Below are 16043 nucleotides of genomic sequence, written 5' to 3'. Positions count from 1 at the left end.
CGAGGCCAGTCCATTACTGCATTAAAATTTTCAGGATCCATCTGCAACCTGGCATCCGAGTTTGGCATAAAGTCGATTCTCTCAACCACTGTAAAATTAAACGTACATGCTTCTGGTGAGTGGTCAAATCTGGAGAATAGATCATTATATCGTCCAGGTACACTATCACACAGACATAGAGCAGGTCCCAGAAGATATCGTTTACCAACTCCTGGAATACCGCGAGAGCATTTCACAGACTGAAGGGCATGACAAGATACTCGTAGTGTCCATCAGAAATGTTGAAAGCAGTCCTCCACTCATCGCCCTTTCGAATACGGATAAGGTTGTATGCACCGCGCAGGTCGAATTTTGTGAAGACCTTAGCTCCCCGGATGCTGTCAAAGAGTTTGGAGATTAGCGGAAGAGGGTATTGATTCTTGACTGTGACCTTATTCAGACTAAGGTTGTTTCGGGTATCAAAATTTTGATACCCAATCGATACTTTTGTACCGGTTTCGATACGATACTGGGATTTCCATTTTTTCGATACTGGGCTGTGCTGCTGCGCAGTCTAGTATCACAGAACTTGGAGCGCGCTGCTGTCAGCGCGCTCCAAGTTCCCTCAGCAGCACAGGTGAGAAAGAAGCAGTCTCTCCCTCCCCATGGTGCCGCCGCTGCCAATCAGGAGAGACGGGAGGAGGAGGGTCTGGCGCACTGCGCCACCAATGAAAGTTAACTTCTAATACAAATACAGGAACCGGCAGAATCACATAACTGGCACCCTGCCTCTATGACAGGGCACTGCGATCAGCCGCAGTTAACCCCTTAGGTGCCCCAGAATTAAAAACATTGGTGGCACAGTGCGCTCACCTCCCCCCCTCCCAGTATTAAAATCATTGGTGGCAGTGGCCACAGGGTCCCCTCCCCTCCTGTGTAATCCTGGGGCTCCGATTGGTTACCATGGCAGCCAGGACGCTACTGAAGCCCTAGCTGCCATGGTAACCTCCCTGCTGCTGTGTGTACTATGCAAAGGGCATAGGATCGGACTGTTTGTTTATGTGCTGGACGTTCCATAAAATGCGGAATGCACGTGGCTTTTTGTGGTGGTTTATTTTTTCCGCGTGGTATTGAATGGTATCGAGTATTGCAATACTTTTTTATGGTATCGAAACCGAATCAAAATTTTGGTATCGAAACAACCCTAGTTCAAACCTCGATAGCTTTGGGGATCATCCTGTCAGCCCACCTGCTTATCGGAGGTCCGACCTGCCTGGACTCACAGGATATGGCATAAATGTCTGATAGTGGCAGGTTCCTTCTCTAGTACTTGCACCTATGTGGAGGACAGCACAACTTGTGACCCCTGACCTGGTTGGTATGGCAGCTGGTATGGATGATGTATGGAAATGCGGCCCTGCATTTACATGGCTTTTTTAATTGACTTCTATGAGCATTATGGAAATTAATTGTTGGTCCCATAAATAAATTACTGAATTTTTCCCTTTATAAGATGCACCTGATAAGACGCAGACCCCAGGTTTTAGAGGAGGAAAATAAGAAAAAATATTTTTCATCCGACCTCATATCAGAGCCTCAGATCAGACCCCCATGTATATCAAGATATCAGATCAGACCCCCATATCAGGACATCACATCAGATCACCATATCAGGACATCACATCAGACCCCCATATCAGACCTTAGATAAGCCCTCCATGTCAGACCCCCATCACACCTCAGATCAGCCCTCAATGTCAGACCCCCCAATCAGAGTTCCTTGCAACTACTTGCATTTCCCATTTAATACCGACCCTGGAGAATCTATTCTTAGGTCTCTGTGTTGTTCCATTTATTAATGAATCTGCAACTAGGTGATATCAGTTGGGTGTGCCCCGGCACAGACTGGCGCTGGCAGCACTGATTGTGCAGGAACATCCCCCCCAAGTGGTAACACCCAGACGACGGAACTGCCCGCCGGATCACACTGCCGCAAGTGTTAAAAAGTGGAACGGAACAATATAGAGTTATATGAAATTATGTTCCAGAATCATTATTGCAGGGGAATAAAATGATTTAGTAAAGCAGGCATGTCAGGAGAGATGACCAGTAAATCTGACTTTTGTTTTGGCTCCCATGACAATAAACTCATTACAAAGTATCCCGCTGCTGTGAGCTCCAGGAACCAACTATAACCTTTATGGAAATCTAGTGATACGTGTTAAATTACCCTGCAGCACCACCCAGTGAAATTAAACATTACACAGCGGCCATTCAATCCAATGTGTTGTGGTTGTCTTTTTCCCAATAAAAACTCAGTCTGACCATGTATTTACACAGTCGCCTGTTCATTTTAATGGGTGCCATGTGATACCATGTTTCTCCTGCAGTGGCCGCTGTGGTCCCTCACACCTTTCCCAGGTGATAACAATCCATCACCCATCTCTTCAGCTGTCAGACGCGGGGCAATCTGATGATCACCATCAGGCTGTCAATTAGTTTTGCAGCTTTAGGATGTCAAGTATATTACAGCGCTCCATTGGCATGATATTTAAGATTGATCAGTCCACGATGCATGTGACTTATGTTGTCCCTCTCGTGTACTATGTGTGTATGTTTGTACGCTCTTGCACTAGTCTATCATTCACATTGAGCTATGTTCCATATTGTGCTTATGTTGATGCTTGCACATAAGTAGCTATGTTATGTAAGCAGTATTGTGGATAAACATTGATTTATGTCTGTGCTGTGAAGTTGAGGAATTCCTTTTGGTCTTTTATTATGTGGGATGTGGTTTTAACTCTTTTTTGGTAATCTATGAAACTCACTTCCTGATCTTCCAAGGCTTCTCACAATGCTGTATGCTGGTGTCTGTGATGAGCTCAACTTTTGAGCATCGGTTTGCCTTGATCCTCTACAATCGCTTACATACTTAGGCCTGTATTTAGTAATGTGCCTAAAATCTTTCTAATACAGTCAGCGAAGCAATTTGGTGTATCGATGGGTTTTACACTTTTTTCCAACTTGCTCAAAAGGGGCCAGGGTTCCAAGGAAAGGCACCATTTTGGGCCTAAATTGCACCATAATTATGGTGTAAAATTCTGTCTCAAACTATGCCAACCAATAGTTAGTATAATGAGTTGTGAATAATGCAGCTACATTTGCTAGCTTGATGGGACTTTCAGTGCCTTACGGTAATGTCATTTAGTTACTGTACAACTGTATTATTTGGGTACCATATGTCACTCCATAACAGGGCCATCAATGGATCCCATAATACCTTGACTGATATATTATGAGTAATTATGTTCATGGCTGTATCTTGGGTCTATGTATAATACAACCCCTATAACCTGCAATGGGTCCATACTGCACTACCTCTTCATATCAAATTATGTAGGTATTCTCCCCCCTAGAAGCAATTGAGGAACCATAAAGCAGGACCCGGAAAGCATAGGGTCTGTAATACAGACCAGTTAGAGCTCTGTGCCACCATAGAGGGCCATGTGAAGCATTTTTGCCATGTGCATTAGTCTTTACTTTTTTTTTAAACTTGCAATTTCAAAGGACTAAAGTAATAGGGAATATCAGAAGGAGACCTCTTAAAGAAGCACTCCCACAAAAATGTTTATGCTCGGAAAGGTACATGATGTAAACTGTAGTAAAGTTAATCTTCTTACTGGTGACTGTATTTGAGAGTTATCCCCTCCCTTCTGCTTCTCAGCTGTGTCAAGTGATCAACCAACACACTGACTTTCCAAATAACACAGCATCTTATGTGTGGACAGGAAGCCAGCTTCTCTATGTATTCCTATGGGAGCCTCAATGTTAGGCTACGTTCACATGAACGTGGTGTTTTGCGGACACGGATACCGGCCCATGTGCGTTCCGCAATTTGCGGACCGCACATGCCGCGGCTATCATAGAAAATGCTTATTCCTGTCCTCAATTGCGGACAAGAATAGGACATGTTCTATTTTTTTGGCGGGGTCACAGCACGGAGCAACAGATGTGGGCAGCACATAGAAATGAATGGGTCCGCACCCGTTCTGCAAAATTGTGGAACGGATGCGGACTCATTCTTACGGTCGTGCGAATGTAGCCTTAGTGTCATAAAAATGAGAATTAATTGACTTCCTGTCCTGTGTCAGATGGAGATCAGTGAGTGGGTCACATGACACACCTGAGGATCAGAATGGAGGATATAGCACAAATACAGTCACTGCTGAGAAGATTACATTCACTACAGTTTACATCATGTACCTTTCTAAAAGTCAAGAGAATAAAAAAAATTTGTGGGGGCCTTACTAGGTCTCTGAGATTTAGGCAAAGCACAGCATATTCTTATTTGCTTACATGATTTCGGTAGGTTGCTTTTTGGACACAGTAATGTTCAATGCTTCTGCATCTGTAAAATGCCCTAATCTCAAGACGTCTTGAATAGTGACAGGTTACCTAGCATGGTAACTGAGTAGGGTGTCTTTTCAATTCATTTCCAGGGTAGTAACAACTCCCAGTTACATCTTATGAATCCTTTTCTATATTCACTACATTATAAGTAGTGTTGAGCGCGAATATTCGAATCGCGAATTTTACTCGCGAATATGACCACTTTGAGAATTCGCGAATATTTAGAATATAGTGCTATATATTCGTATTCATTAATATTCTAATCGCAAATTTATTGCGAATATCGTCACTTAGCAACATCCCTAGCAACCAATTGCAAAGTTGCCTATAGGAGTAGTGTTAATCGAGAATTTCCGTAGCGCAAATTTTATTGCTAATTTTTCTATTGCCGATTTTTGCAATCGAGAAAATAATGACTGGAGATCACAAATTCGCGAATTCACAAATATATGACGAATATTCGCCCAAATATTCACGAAATATTGCGAATTCGAATATTGCCCCTGCCAATCATCACTGATTATAAGAGTACAGTGGGGGAGATTTATAAAAATCTGGTACAGAAGAAAGGTGGAACAGTTGCTCATAGCAACCAACTTGTTTTGATAAATCTGCTGCGTTATTGTAACTTAAAGAGGACCTGTCACCTCTCCTGTACTACTTGTAATTCCAATGTATAAGCAATTCTAGAGAATCTTTTCTTAGAACTTTTTGTTATTCTGTTCCTTTGTTCTTCTTCATGGAATGTTTGAATAAAATAGGTCTTACCATTCCTCTTCCCCCAAACTGGTAAGTTTTCAATTGATTTATACATTTCCAAGAGGAATAGTAGAGGGATAGCATAACACAGAGTCCTAAGTTTCTTAAAACAGAGATGTCAGGAGACATAACACTTCTGCCCAAGGCTCTCTGTGGATTTATCACCTAACCAAACATGCATACATTTCCTAACAGCATTAAGGGGGTTGTCTGACCCTCCCAAAAATTAGGGCCGGGAAAGCAAAGAAAAAAACTCACCTTTTCAAAGTCTCCTATTCTCACTGTTGCCAGTCCCTAGTAAACCACAAGTGATGACGTTCTGTCCATAATCGTGTTGAGCGCTGCAGCCATTCATTGGCCTCAGTGGTGACATGTCCTTGAACAGCATGTGACCGCTGAGCTTCTTCTCAGGCCAGTAAATGGCTGCAGTGGTCAATGTGAGTATTGATGGAACATCATAACTTCCAGATGTTTTGTTGGTATCCAACAATCCCTTGAAGAACTGTGGTTGCTCTGGACTGCGGTAACCTTGTACATAGTGCACCTGGACACCAGAATAGCATGGTAATGGCTTCATTAGGGCTGTTTCACACGAGCGGATGCCGTGCGTGGAATCCGCTGCGTGAAAGAGAGCCAAGTCCCATTCCAGACAGCAGAGACACGGAGCATTAACATGATTGATAATGCTCCATTCTCTCTGTGACCTTTTTACTACAAAATCACAGTGAGATAAAGTTAGAAAAATGAATGGGCGGCACTGCGCATCAGTCGCGGTCCAGGTGCACGGTCAAAAGGTAGATACCTCGATACTTGCAATAGAAAGACCAGCACTCCGTAATTCCAGTGATGAAAGAAGGTTTCTTTATTCGTCACCCATATGTGACGCGCGTTTCGACACTAGTCTGTGTCTTTATCAAAGTACAGGTGATAACAGGTTATCACCGGTACTTTGATAAAGACACAGACTAGTGTCGAAACGCGCGTCACATATGGGTGACGAATAAAGAAACCTTCTTTCATCACTGGAATTACGGAGTGCTGGTCTTTCTATTGCAAGTGAGATAAAGTTGTCACCGTAATTTTGTAGTAAAAAGGTCACAGAGAGGTAAAGAGCATTATCAATCATGTTAATGCTCTGTGTCTCTGCTGTCCGGAGTGGGGCTTAATACTCTTTCACGCGGCGGATTCCACGCACGTATCCACTCGTGTGAAACAGCCCTAATGAAGCCATCACCATGCTATTCTGGTGTCCAGGTGCAATATGTACAAGGTTACTGCAGTCCAGAGCAACCACAGTTCTTCAAGGGATTGTTGGATACCAACAAAACATCCGGAAGTTATGATGTTCCGTCAATACTCACATTGACCACTGCAGCCATTTACTGGTGTAAAGGAAAACTGGTGTAAAGGAAAACTGTCTTAGTTGCCCATAGCAACCAATAAGATTGATCCTTTCATTTTACAAAGGAGATATGAAAAATGAAATGTGGAATCTGATTGGTTGCTATGGGCAACTAAAACAGTTTTCATAAATCTCCCCGCATATATATCTCTAAGACCGAGTTTCCACAAAGCGGTACTATGCTGTTCAGCCAATTACCATGCAGCAAAACCAACACGCGATTTGCTGCTGGTTAGCAGTATGGTTATTGGATGCATGTTCTTTTTTTACAGGGGAAATGTTAAAAATGTGTGTTACCTGTAAAAACCATGTGGCCAATAACTACATTGCAAACCCGTGACAATTCTCAGTAAAAGGCATGCGGTTTGGATATGCGTGCCACACAACCGCTACATGGAAACCCAGCCTAATGACGATGAGCCAAGCTTCTGCTACTTTGGTGAGGGCAGTAATATTTGGATCCTGATGTGGAAGGGCTAAGTTTGTCACTTGGCACAAACCCATAATCTGATATCTGTGGTTTTCTATAAGCCTGCGAGAAACCGTACTGCATTATTTTACCTCAAGAAGCTTTCTAGTAATGTAGCCAACATATAATACAGGACAGATCTGGCTCTGCTACATCCGTATTTCCCATACTAACAGCTATCCAATGTTTTTGAACACTGTTCTTCCTAAATTGAGCAACAATAGCCACGCTGATCACAAAAGCTCTGCAAGGTGGAGGCCATCTCCAGTGTTGGCCTTCAAACCTATGTATACTCTGTTGCTCTGTTCAGAAGGAACATGTCTCTGAGGTAGTCGCTACGTCATAAGCCAGCCCTTAACCATAATTAGCTGACCTTTTTCTTCTAAGGGTAAGAGCGCAGCAATCTTATTTCTTTTGGTTTTGTATTTTCAGGAGTCCTCTGCCTTCCAGACAGTTTGAACCTCCATAGAGATCACCAAAGACCAAATAAACCAGGTGATGTACAGATGTTTAGCCAATCAGAACTGAGGACTATAGAGCAGTCTTTGCTTGCCACACGTGTGGGAAGTATTGCAGAGCTCAGTAAGTACCCGTATGTAAATCTTCTTTCTTCCTCTCCCCTCTCCTCTCCCCTGTCTTCTACATATTCCGTGGGAGACAGCCATGGTAACTATAGTATATGCAATTTATCTTAGTCCAGCGTACTTATGGCAATGCAGATGAATCAACCTGTCACTGCTATATATTTTTTATTAGGTTAAGAAAAAAAAAAAAAAATAAAAGTAAATGATGTATGAATGTATGTGTGTATATGGCCTACAAACAGATCACAAAAGACCTTGGTCAGTATTTCCATGGGAAAAATTAGGACATTTTTCACACCCAGGTCCTTTTTTGCTCTGTCTATAGGCCAGTATTTGCATCTAGAGGGGTGTAACTTCATAGGGCCCGTAGCTAAATAAGATAGGGCCCCAACCACCTAGTGTATGAAAATTTTAACTGCAGCATAAGTATCAAATAATTAAAGGTATGTATAATTGCATAATATATCAGAAAACCCACATAAAAATAGCAAAAAACAGCCATATTGTTATTCCCACCATATTGTTGTTGCGCCTAATTGGGCCTCCTCAACCTCTGGGCCCCATAGCAAGTGCTATGGCCATACGTTCCACTCTGATGGACTCGTGAGCCTTTTTTGAGGCTTTACCTGCATTGGTGGTTGGACTAGCAGGCAATTTCCTGGCAAGGCCTATTACTATTTTTGGCCAGTGCTGGAATTTCAGATAAACCAGATCATCTATATTAGGCCACGTTCAGACGGGTCAGAATTATCACAGATTTCCATACGGATTCTGTCCCAGATTTTCATAGTGATTTCACCTTTTGCAGTGCATAATGTCAAAACATCAGCAAATCCAGAGCAAAATCTCTAACACATTTCATTTCACCATAAATCCACTGGGAATTTGTGGCAAAATCTGTATATGAAAAACACCACTAGGTGTGGACATCCCCATCAAGCAAATTCTTACATATCCATCTTTTCATTTATTTGCATGTAGTTTGTCTACGGTTGGGCTGATCGCTAAGGCTAGGTTCACATCACCGTTTTTTTTTTAGCATCCGTTGTGCTTATTTTGCATTTGTTTTTGTCAGTTCCGTCAGATCCGTTATTTACTTTATGCATGACTTTTTCTCCCATGTAAAATAACGGATCTCAGAAGGAACTGACAAAAACAGATTCAAAATGTGCACAGGGGATGCTCAAAATAAAGGATGTTTTCTTAGATTTTTCTGTTCTTCTGATGGATCAGAAGAACAGAAAATCAAACGGTGATGTGAACTAGGCTAACCCCCATTTAAAAGAACATTATAAAGGAGAGTTCACATCACCTCCTGTGTAATAAGGGATGTTTACTTATATTTTATTACTTTTAAAAGCCCTTTAAAAAAATATATATATATTTTTGAATTGTGGCCCATAACTTTTTACATTTCCATTCTTGATTCTTGGGAGCCTGATATTTGCGGGACAACTTGTAGTTTTCATTGATGCAATTTTGGGGTACATAACACTTTTTAATGTCTTTTTATTCTGTTTTATTCATGGCGAATAAGCAAAAAAAAAAGCAATTCTGCCATTTGTTTATGGCGTTCACCGTAAGGGATATATTAAATGAGAATCGTATAGTGTTGGTTGTTACAGATGTGGCAATACCATATATGTGGAGGGGATTTTATGTTTTAATTGTTTTCCATTGAAAAACATTTTTTCAATGTACAAAGGCGTATTTTTTCTTTTTTTCTTTTTTTTACTTGGAGATTAAAAAAATAAAATAAAACATCTTTATTTAACCAATTTTTACCTACAAGGAGAGCTTTTGCAGTACAGTGTATTATACTGTAGGTGGGATTGTGACAGGCACTGTGACACAGCCACCATACTAAGACATTGGCATCCCTCGATCTCACTCGCAGGGTGCCGATGTCTGACAGAGGGAGCTCCCTCCCTGTAAACTACTTAGATGCTGTGGTTTTTATTGACTGCAGAATTCGAGGGGTTAAATGGGCCATTTCGGGCAGTTAGAACAGGAGCCCAACTGTCATATGGGAAACCTGTGCAGCGCTGCATGGGAGACCTGTGGAGGGCTTATTCTAGTCCACTGTAAAAAGGCCTAGAATAAGACCCGTTAGTGACCGCTGTAAAAACCCATATTGGCAGTCATTGAGGGGTTACCATATCACCATAGCTACTAATGTAATTTGGATCATTTAAGCTCTCATGGCTATAAAGTGCAGATAGATACTCTAGAGGACCTGTCCTACTTTATATACCCGTGTAAATGGTTACAGTAGGATTCCTAATTTCCCCTCTGGTGGCGCTGCAGGGAAACTGACCACTTTATGACAAGTTTCTCTTATTACAGATGATTGATGGTAGTCCCAGCAGCATGACATAATGTAACCACCTTATTGCCAAGTGACCCTTGCCTAGTGTGGATGGGGACAGGGAACCCCTTTAACTGATCTAATGACATGAGAAGATTACATTGAATTCAGTGAGCTGGGATACTTTAGTCTAGTGCTCCATGATGTGTTTTGGTAATGTGACCTCAGTTTGTCCACTGGACCGCCCTTGAAATACCCACAAAACGCTCACTTTGTGGTAAATTCACACACACTTTGGAACTTCTTGACCCGTTTGTGGTCACCCCACCCCTTCCTGTTTCCTAAGACTGTTGGTTACTATAAAATAGTAATTTTCTTAGCAGCTCCTTCAAATTTTATTATTCAGAGGATTGCTCACATAAGACGCTGTGTTTTCTATTACATTAAATTTATGCTGCGTATTTTGTATGGGCAGGTCCCTGTATGGGGATGAGGGGGCACCATAAAAAATGGCATTTGTTAACACACCCACAAGCCTAACCACCTGGAGCATGTGGAGGTGTTTCCCTCATCTCCTTTGTATGACCCCTGTTTGCTAATATTGAAGGAGAGAAGATCCCTGCACTGGTTCTTACCATACATGGCCAACCTGGGCCGGACTCTTCTCTCATGGGACCCTATAGCTACTACATGGTCGGCCCCAATGTACATACACCATTGTTTGTGGGTTCAATAAAAAATATATCACGGGTGAAAAAATTCTAGTTTCATGATATTGATAGAAATCTTAATTACAGCTTGTAGCTGCAAACACCCTCACAATGACCTTTAAGATGGCTGCATCAAGCAGTTAGAACTGGTTACCACAGAAACCATAAGTCAGAATTGGTTATGATGAATATAACATAGTGAAATGTAGCCTTCCAAGCCTCCGTGTTAACTGACTCTCATCACTAAACAGCACCTCAAACTATAAAAAGCGCCACCCAATGGTATATAAACAGTATATAAAAAGCATCTGTCAATATTCCGTTTTTTTATTTTCACATACAGGAAAACTTTATTGAGATGTTTTCTCTGTGCACCACCTTAAAAGGGCTGGCTAGGTCAGAAAATCCATTTTCATATACCCTATTAGTCAATTCGAAGCTAATAGAGGGGGCCCCATGTTCAAGCTCCTCATCTCTTCTGTAGATCGGTTACATCACCTGCTTTAGGGTGGTATTACACTGCCGATCTTCGGGCGGTGTGCGTGCCGATGGAAGATAAGATAACACATCCATCGGCGCTCGCTTGCACAGGCCTGATTACACAGGCTGGTGCATACTAAACGTGGGAGAAAAGAGTGCTGCTAGCGATGAAAGAAGACGAATCCGAATCTTTTTTGTGTTTACAGTAAATATAATAAGTAAACAAGGTACAAGTAGCACAAGATTATGGGAGTCTCGCGGATACGCCATTACAGTATGTAGCAGCGCATGCTGAACTGTATTAAAGAACAACTCTGTGAGGCTCTAGCGGCCACAGCGGGGCAAATACGTTAAACGTTACATTGGACGATCGGGAACTCATTATATTTACTGCGAGCGCAAAAAAAGATTCTGTTTGGACGAATCCGAATCTACCATCACTAATAGCTACCACAGTCGTTCCCCCCTCATTTAGTTCTACTCACTCTCGACAGCTCATCCCTGATTATACAGGAAGATGTGCTGCTAATAATCGGACATCTTTTATTATACGAGCCAATTATTGGGAACGGGTGTTTGTATTCCCGATAACTGACCCGAAATAGGGCCTCAAGATGAGCTGAAAAGATCAACACTACAAAGTGACTTTTACAGCAACCCTCCTGTCCTGAAAGCCTTTCAATATATAATTTGATCTTCAGTCTTCTGTTCAGAGCTGTGCGAGATAAAATGGACTCCAGGGCTGTTTATGGACTACACAAGTAAAATAGCTGTATCATGCCGGACAATCTGGTTCTATGTTATTGAGACAGCAGCATGTGATTCAGCAGACCAGTACAAATTGATTAACTAGTACAAATTGGGTAAAAGGAGCTCCTCTGTTGCTCACAATAATACGATCTGTCTGATGGGTTGACCTGCAAAATATCCTTGTAATCGGATGTCGACGCGCATCTTGCTCTAAGATCAGATGATTTATCATTGCGTTTTCCTTGTTGCTAGGGCTTGCCCGTTCATACTGTAACATGTTTTCCCTGGACTATCTGATCTACATTGACCTCTGAACAGGCAGAATTCTCTGGTACACTTTTTTTTTTAAAAATTTACCAACAAAATAGAAAGTAGAAAGTGTAATTTCCATTGGGAACCCAGGGAGCGCTACATATTTTATAGTTTCTTGTTGGCGACTTCTCAAAGCTAACCAAGACAGATGCACATATGGGGATTTCAGGTCTGTTCTTATACAACTATGATGAATGACGCTGAACATAAGCTTGCCATATTTCCATCCGTGAAACAGGAGAATGCATGGGGGGGGGGTTGATTATATTTGCAAAGCACTTTACATATGTGAGTACATTTCCGTATTTCTGTACATCTGTACATACATGTTAAGAACAATTTATCAGAATGTGTCAGTAGTTTTATATAGGAGGAGAGAAACCTAAGAGATGCCACAAAAGAGCTATGGGCTGTGTGTGATATATCAGCCCCATTGCTTGAATGAGTTAAAGCTGCAATACCAAACAAAGTCTGTAGACAGGAGTGGCACTGTTTCTAGTGAAAAAAATTATCAGATCCTTTCATCTAATCTCAGATAACTGCTTTCATCACTCATAACTGCTACATCTGTATCATAGCATCTCTGGAAAACTAAACATCATATCATGTGTTGGCTGAACATCTTATTCCAAATTCGTGAACGTTAATACTGAGTTCTTCCAGAGCCATACCTTAACCCCTTAAGGACTCAGCCCTATTTCACCTTAAGGACCAGGCCATTTTTTGCAAATCTGACCAGTGTCACTTTAAGTGCTGATAACTTTAAAACGCTTTGACTTATCCAGGCCATTCTGTTTCTTCGTCACATATTGTACTTCATGACACTGGTAAAATGAAGTAAAAAAAAATCATTTTTATTTATAAAAAAATACCAAATTTACCAAAAATTTGTAAAATTTCTAAGTTTCAATTTCTCTACTTCTATAATACATAGTAATACCTCCAAAAATAGTTATTACTATAGTAATACTTTACATTCCCCATATGTCTACTTCATGTTTGGATCATTTTGGGGATGATATTTTATTTTTTGGGGATGTTACAAGGCTTAGAAGTTTAGAAGCAAATCTTGAAATTTTTCTGAAATTTTCAAAAACCCAATTTTTAGGGACCTGAAGTCACTTTGCGAGGCTTACATAATAGAAACCACCCAAAAATGACCCCATTCTATAAACTACACCCCTCAAGGTATTCAAAACTGATTTTACAAACTTTGTTAACCCTTTAGGTGTTCCACAAGAATTAATGGAAAATAGAGATACAATTTAAAAATTTCCCTTTTTTGGCAGATTTTCCATTTTAATAATTTTTTTTCCGGTTACAAAGCAAGGGTTAACAGCCAAACCAAACTCAATATTTATGGCCCTGATTCTGTAGTTTACAGAAACACCCCATATGTGGTCATAAACCGCTGTACGGGCACATGGCAGGGCGCAGAAGGAAAGGAATGCCATACATTTTTTGGAAGGCAGGTTTTGCTGGACTGTTTTTTTTTACACCATGTCCCATTTGAAGCCCCCCCTGATGCACCCCTAGAGTAGAAACTCCATAAAAGTGACCCCATCTAAGAAACTACACCCCTCAAGGTATTCAAAACAGATTTTACAAACGTCGTTAACCCTTTAGGTGTTCCACAAGAGTTATTGGCAAATGGAGATGAAATTTCAGAATTTCAATTTTTTAGCAAATTTTCCATTTTAATCCATTTTTCCCAGTAACAAAGCAAGGGTTAACAGCCAAACAAAACTCAATATTTATGGCCCTGATTCTGTAGTTTACAGAAACACCCCATATGTGGTCGTAAACAGCTGTACGGGCACACGGCAGGGCGCAGAAGGAAAGGAATGCCATACGGTTTTTGGAAGGCAGATTTTGCTGGACTGTTTTTTTTGACACCATGTCCCATTTGAAGCCCCCCTGATTCACCCCTAGAGTAGAAACTCAAAAAAAGTGGCCCCATTTTAGAAACTACAGGATAGGGTGGCAGTATTGTTGGTACTAGTTTAGGGTACATATAATTTTTGGTTGCTCTATATTACACTTTTTGTGAGGCAAGATAACAAGAAATAGCTGTTTTGGCACCGTTTTTATTTTTTGTTATTTACAACATTCATCTGACAGGTTAGATCATGTGATATTTTTGTACACCAGGTTGTCACGGATGCGGCGATACCTAATATGTATACTTTTTTTTATTTATGTAAGTTTTACACAATGATTTTATTTTTGAAGCAAAAAAAATCATGTTTTAGTGTTTCCATAGTCTGAGAGCCATAATTTTTTCAGTTTTTGGGCGATTACCTTGGGTAGGGTAGGATTTTTGCGGGATGAGATGACGGTTTGATTGGCACTATTTTGGGGTGCATATGACTTTTTGATCGCTTGCTATTACACTTTTTGTGGTGTAAGGTGACAAAAAATTGTTTATTTAGCACAGTTTTTATTTTTTATTTTTTACGGTGTTCATCTGAGAGGTTAGGTCATGTGATATTTTTATAGAGCCGGTCAATACGAACGCGGCAATACCAAATATGTATACGTTTTTTATTTATGTAAGTTTTACACAATAACAGCTTTTTTCAAACTAAAAAAATCATGTTTTAGTGTCTCCATATTCTGAGCCATAGTTTTTTTATTTTTTGGGCGATTGTCTCCGGTAGGGGCTCATTTTTTGCGGGATGAGGTGACGGTTAGATTGGTACTATTTTGGTGGGCAAACGCCTTTTTGATCGCTTGCTGTTGTACTTTTTGTGATGTAAGGTGACAAAAAAATGGTTTATTTAGCACAGTTTAAAATTTTTATTTTTTACGGTGTTCATCTGAGGGGTTAGGTCATGTGATGTGTTTATAGAGCCGGTCTATACGCACGTGGCGATTCCTAATATGTATACATTTTTTTCTCCCCTATTTTTACCCAATTTTTTTTAACTTTATTTGGGGAAAATTAATTTATTTTTATTTTTACTTGAAACTAAAAAAATTTGGGGGGGAAAACTTTATTTTTTTTACTTTTTTTTTTCACTTTATTTTTTGACCCACTTTGGGACTTGAACTTTTGGGGGTATATTCCTTTACAATGCATTCCAATACTTCTATATTGGAATGCATTGGCTGTATGAGTAATACTGTGTGTATTACTCATACAGCTTCCGGGGCCTGTGAGATCCAGGGGGCTGGATCTCACAGGCTCTTCACCGGAAGGCAGCACAGATGCCTCAGGAAGGCATCGCGCTGCCTTCCATGCCATCGGGTCCCCCCCACAGCCCCATGGGGACCCGTTGGCACTGCTGCCGCCGCCGCCCGCACCATAAAAAGCCGCAAACCGCAGGTCTGAAATGACCTGCGGTTTGCGGCGATCACCGACACGGGGGGGTCACGGGGCCCCCCCGCGCATTTAGCCGAGGTGCCTGCTCAATGATTTGAGCAGGCACCTTGCTCCGATCACCGCCCGGCGGTGATCAGAACAACACATGACGTACCGGTACGTCATGTGTCCTTAAGGACTCGGGAAACATGCCGTACCGGTACGTCATGTGTCCGTAAGGGGTTAAAGCTCCAGGGCCCTAGTGCAAAATGAGTCTTGGGTCTCTCACCTACCAGGTGCCATTTATGGAGCCAGGTTTGAATGCCTCCTCTGAAACCCTACAGCTGAGTTTTTCATCTTTCATTACTACTATAAGGGCCCCCTCTCTCATGTGAAGGCTTCACACTAGACTTTAGAACATGGCTTCAAGTATTTGGCCACAAGCCCATTAGTGAAGTTCATAGTTGCTAACAGTTCTGAATTTGCCAAGATTGTTCCAAATTTTGAGACACAATGCTGTCTCGGCTTAGGTAAACCCAGCCCAGAAGTGGGCATTCTGCTGTTGGTTTGGGACAT

General features: G+C 41.3%; 1 protein-coding gene across 2 annotated transcripts in view; it reads left to right on the top strand.

Moving 5' to 3' along the window:
- Nucleotides 1-16043, top strand: part of BTBD11 (BTB domain containing 11) — a 230005-nt gene that overhangs the window by 107510 nt on the left and 106452 nt on the right. Inside the window, exon 2 of one of the 2 annotated variants that reach the window (XM_040439440.1) lies at nt 7452-7601. The exons of the other annotated variant lie outside the window; for it this stretch is intronic. Coding sequence (XP_040295374.1) covers nt 7452-7601 — 150 coding nt within the window. The remainder of the gene's footprint in view (nt 1-7451; nt 7602-16043) is intronic. 2 annotated transcript variants of the gene reach the window in all.

Source organism: Bufo bufo, chromosome 1 (assembly GCF_905171765.1).
Source record: "Bufo bufo chromosome 1, aBufBuf1.1, whole genome shotgun sequence".
Classification (NCBI taxonomy): domain Eukaryota; kingdom Metazoa; phylum Chordata; class Amphibia; order Anura; family Bufonidae; genus Bufo; species Bufo bufo.
This window is presented reverse-complemented; position numbering and strand designations above follow the sequence as displayed.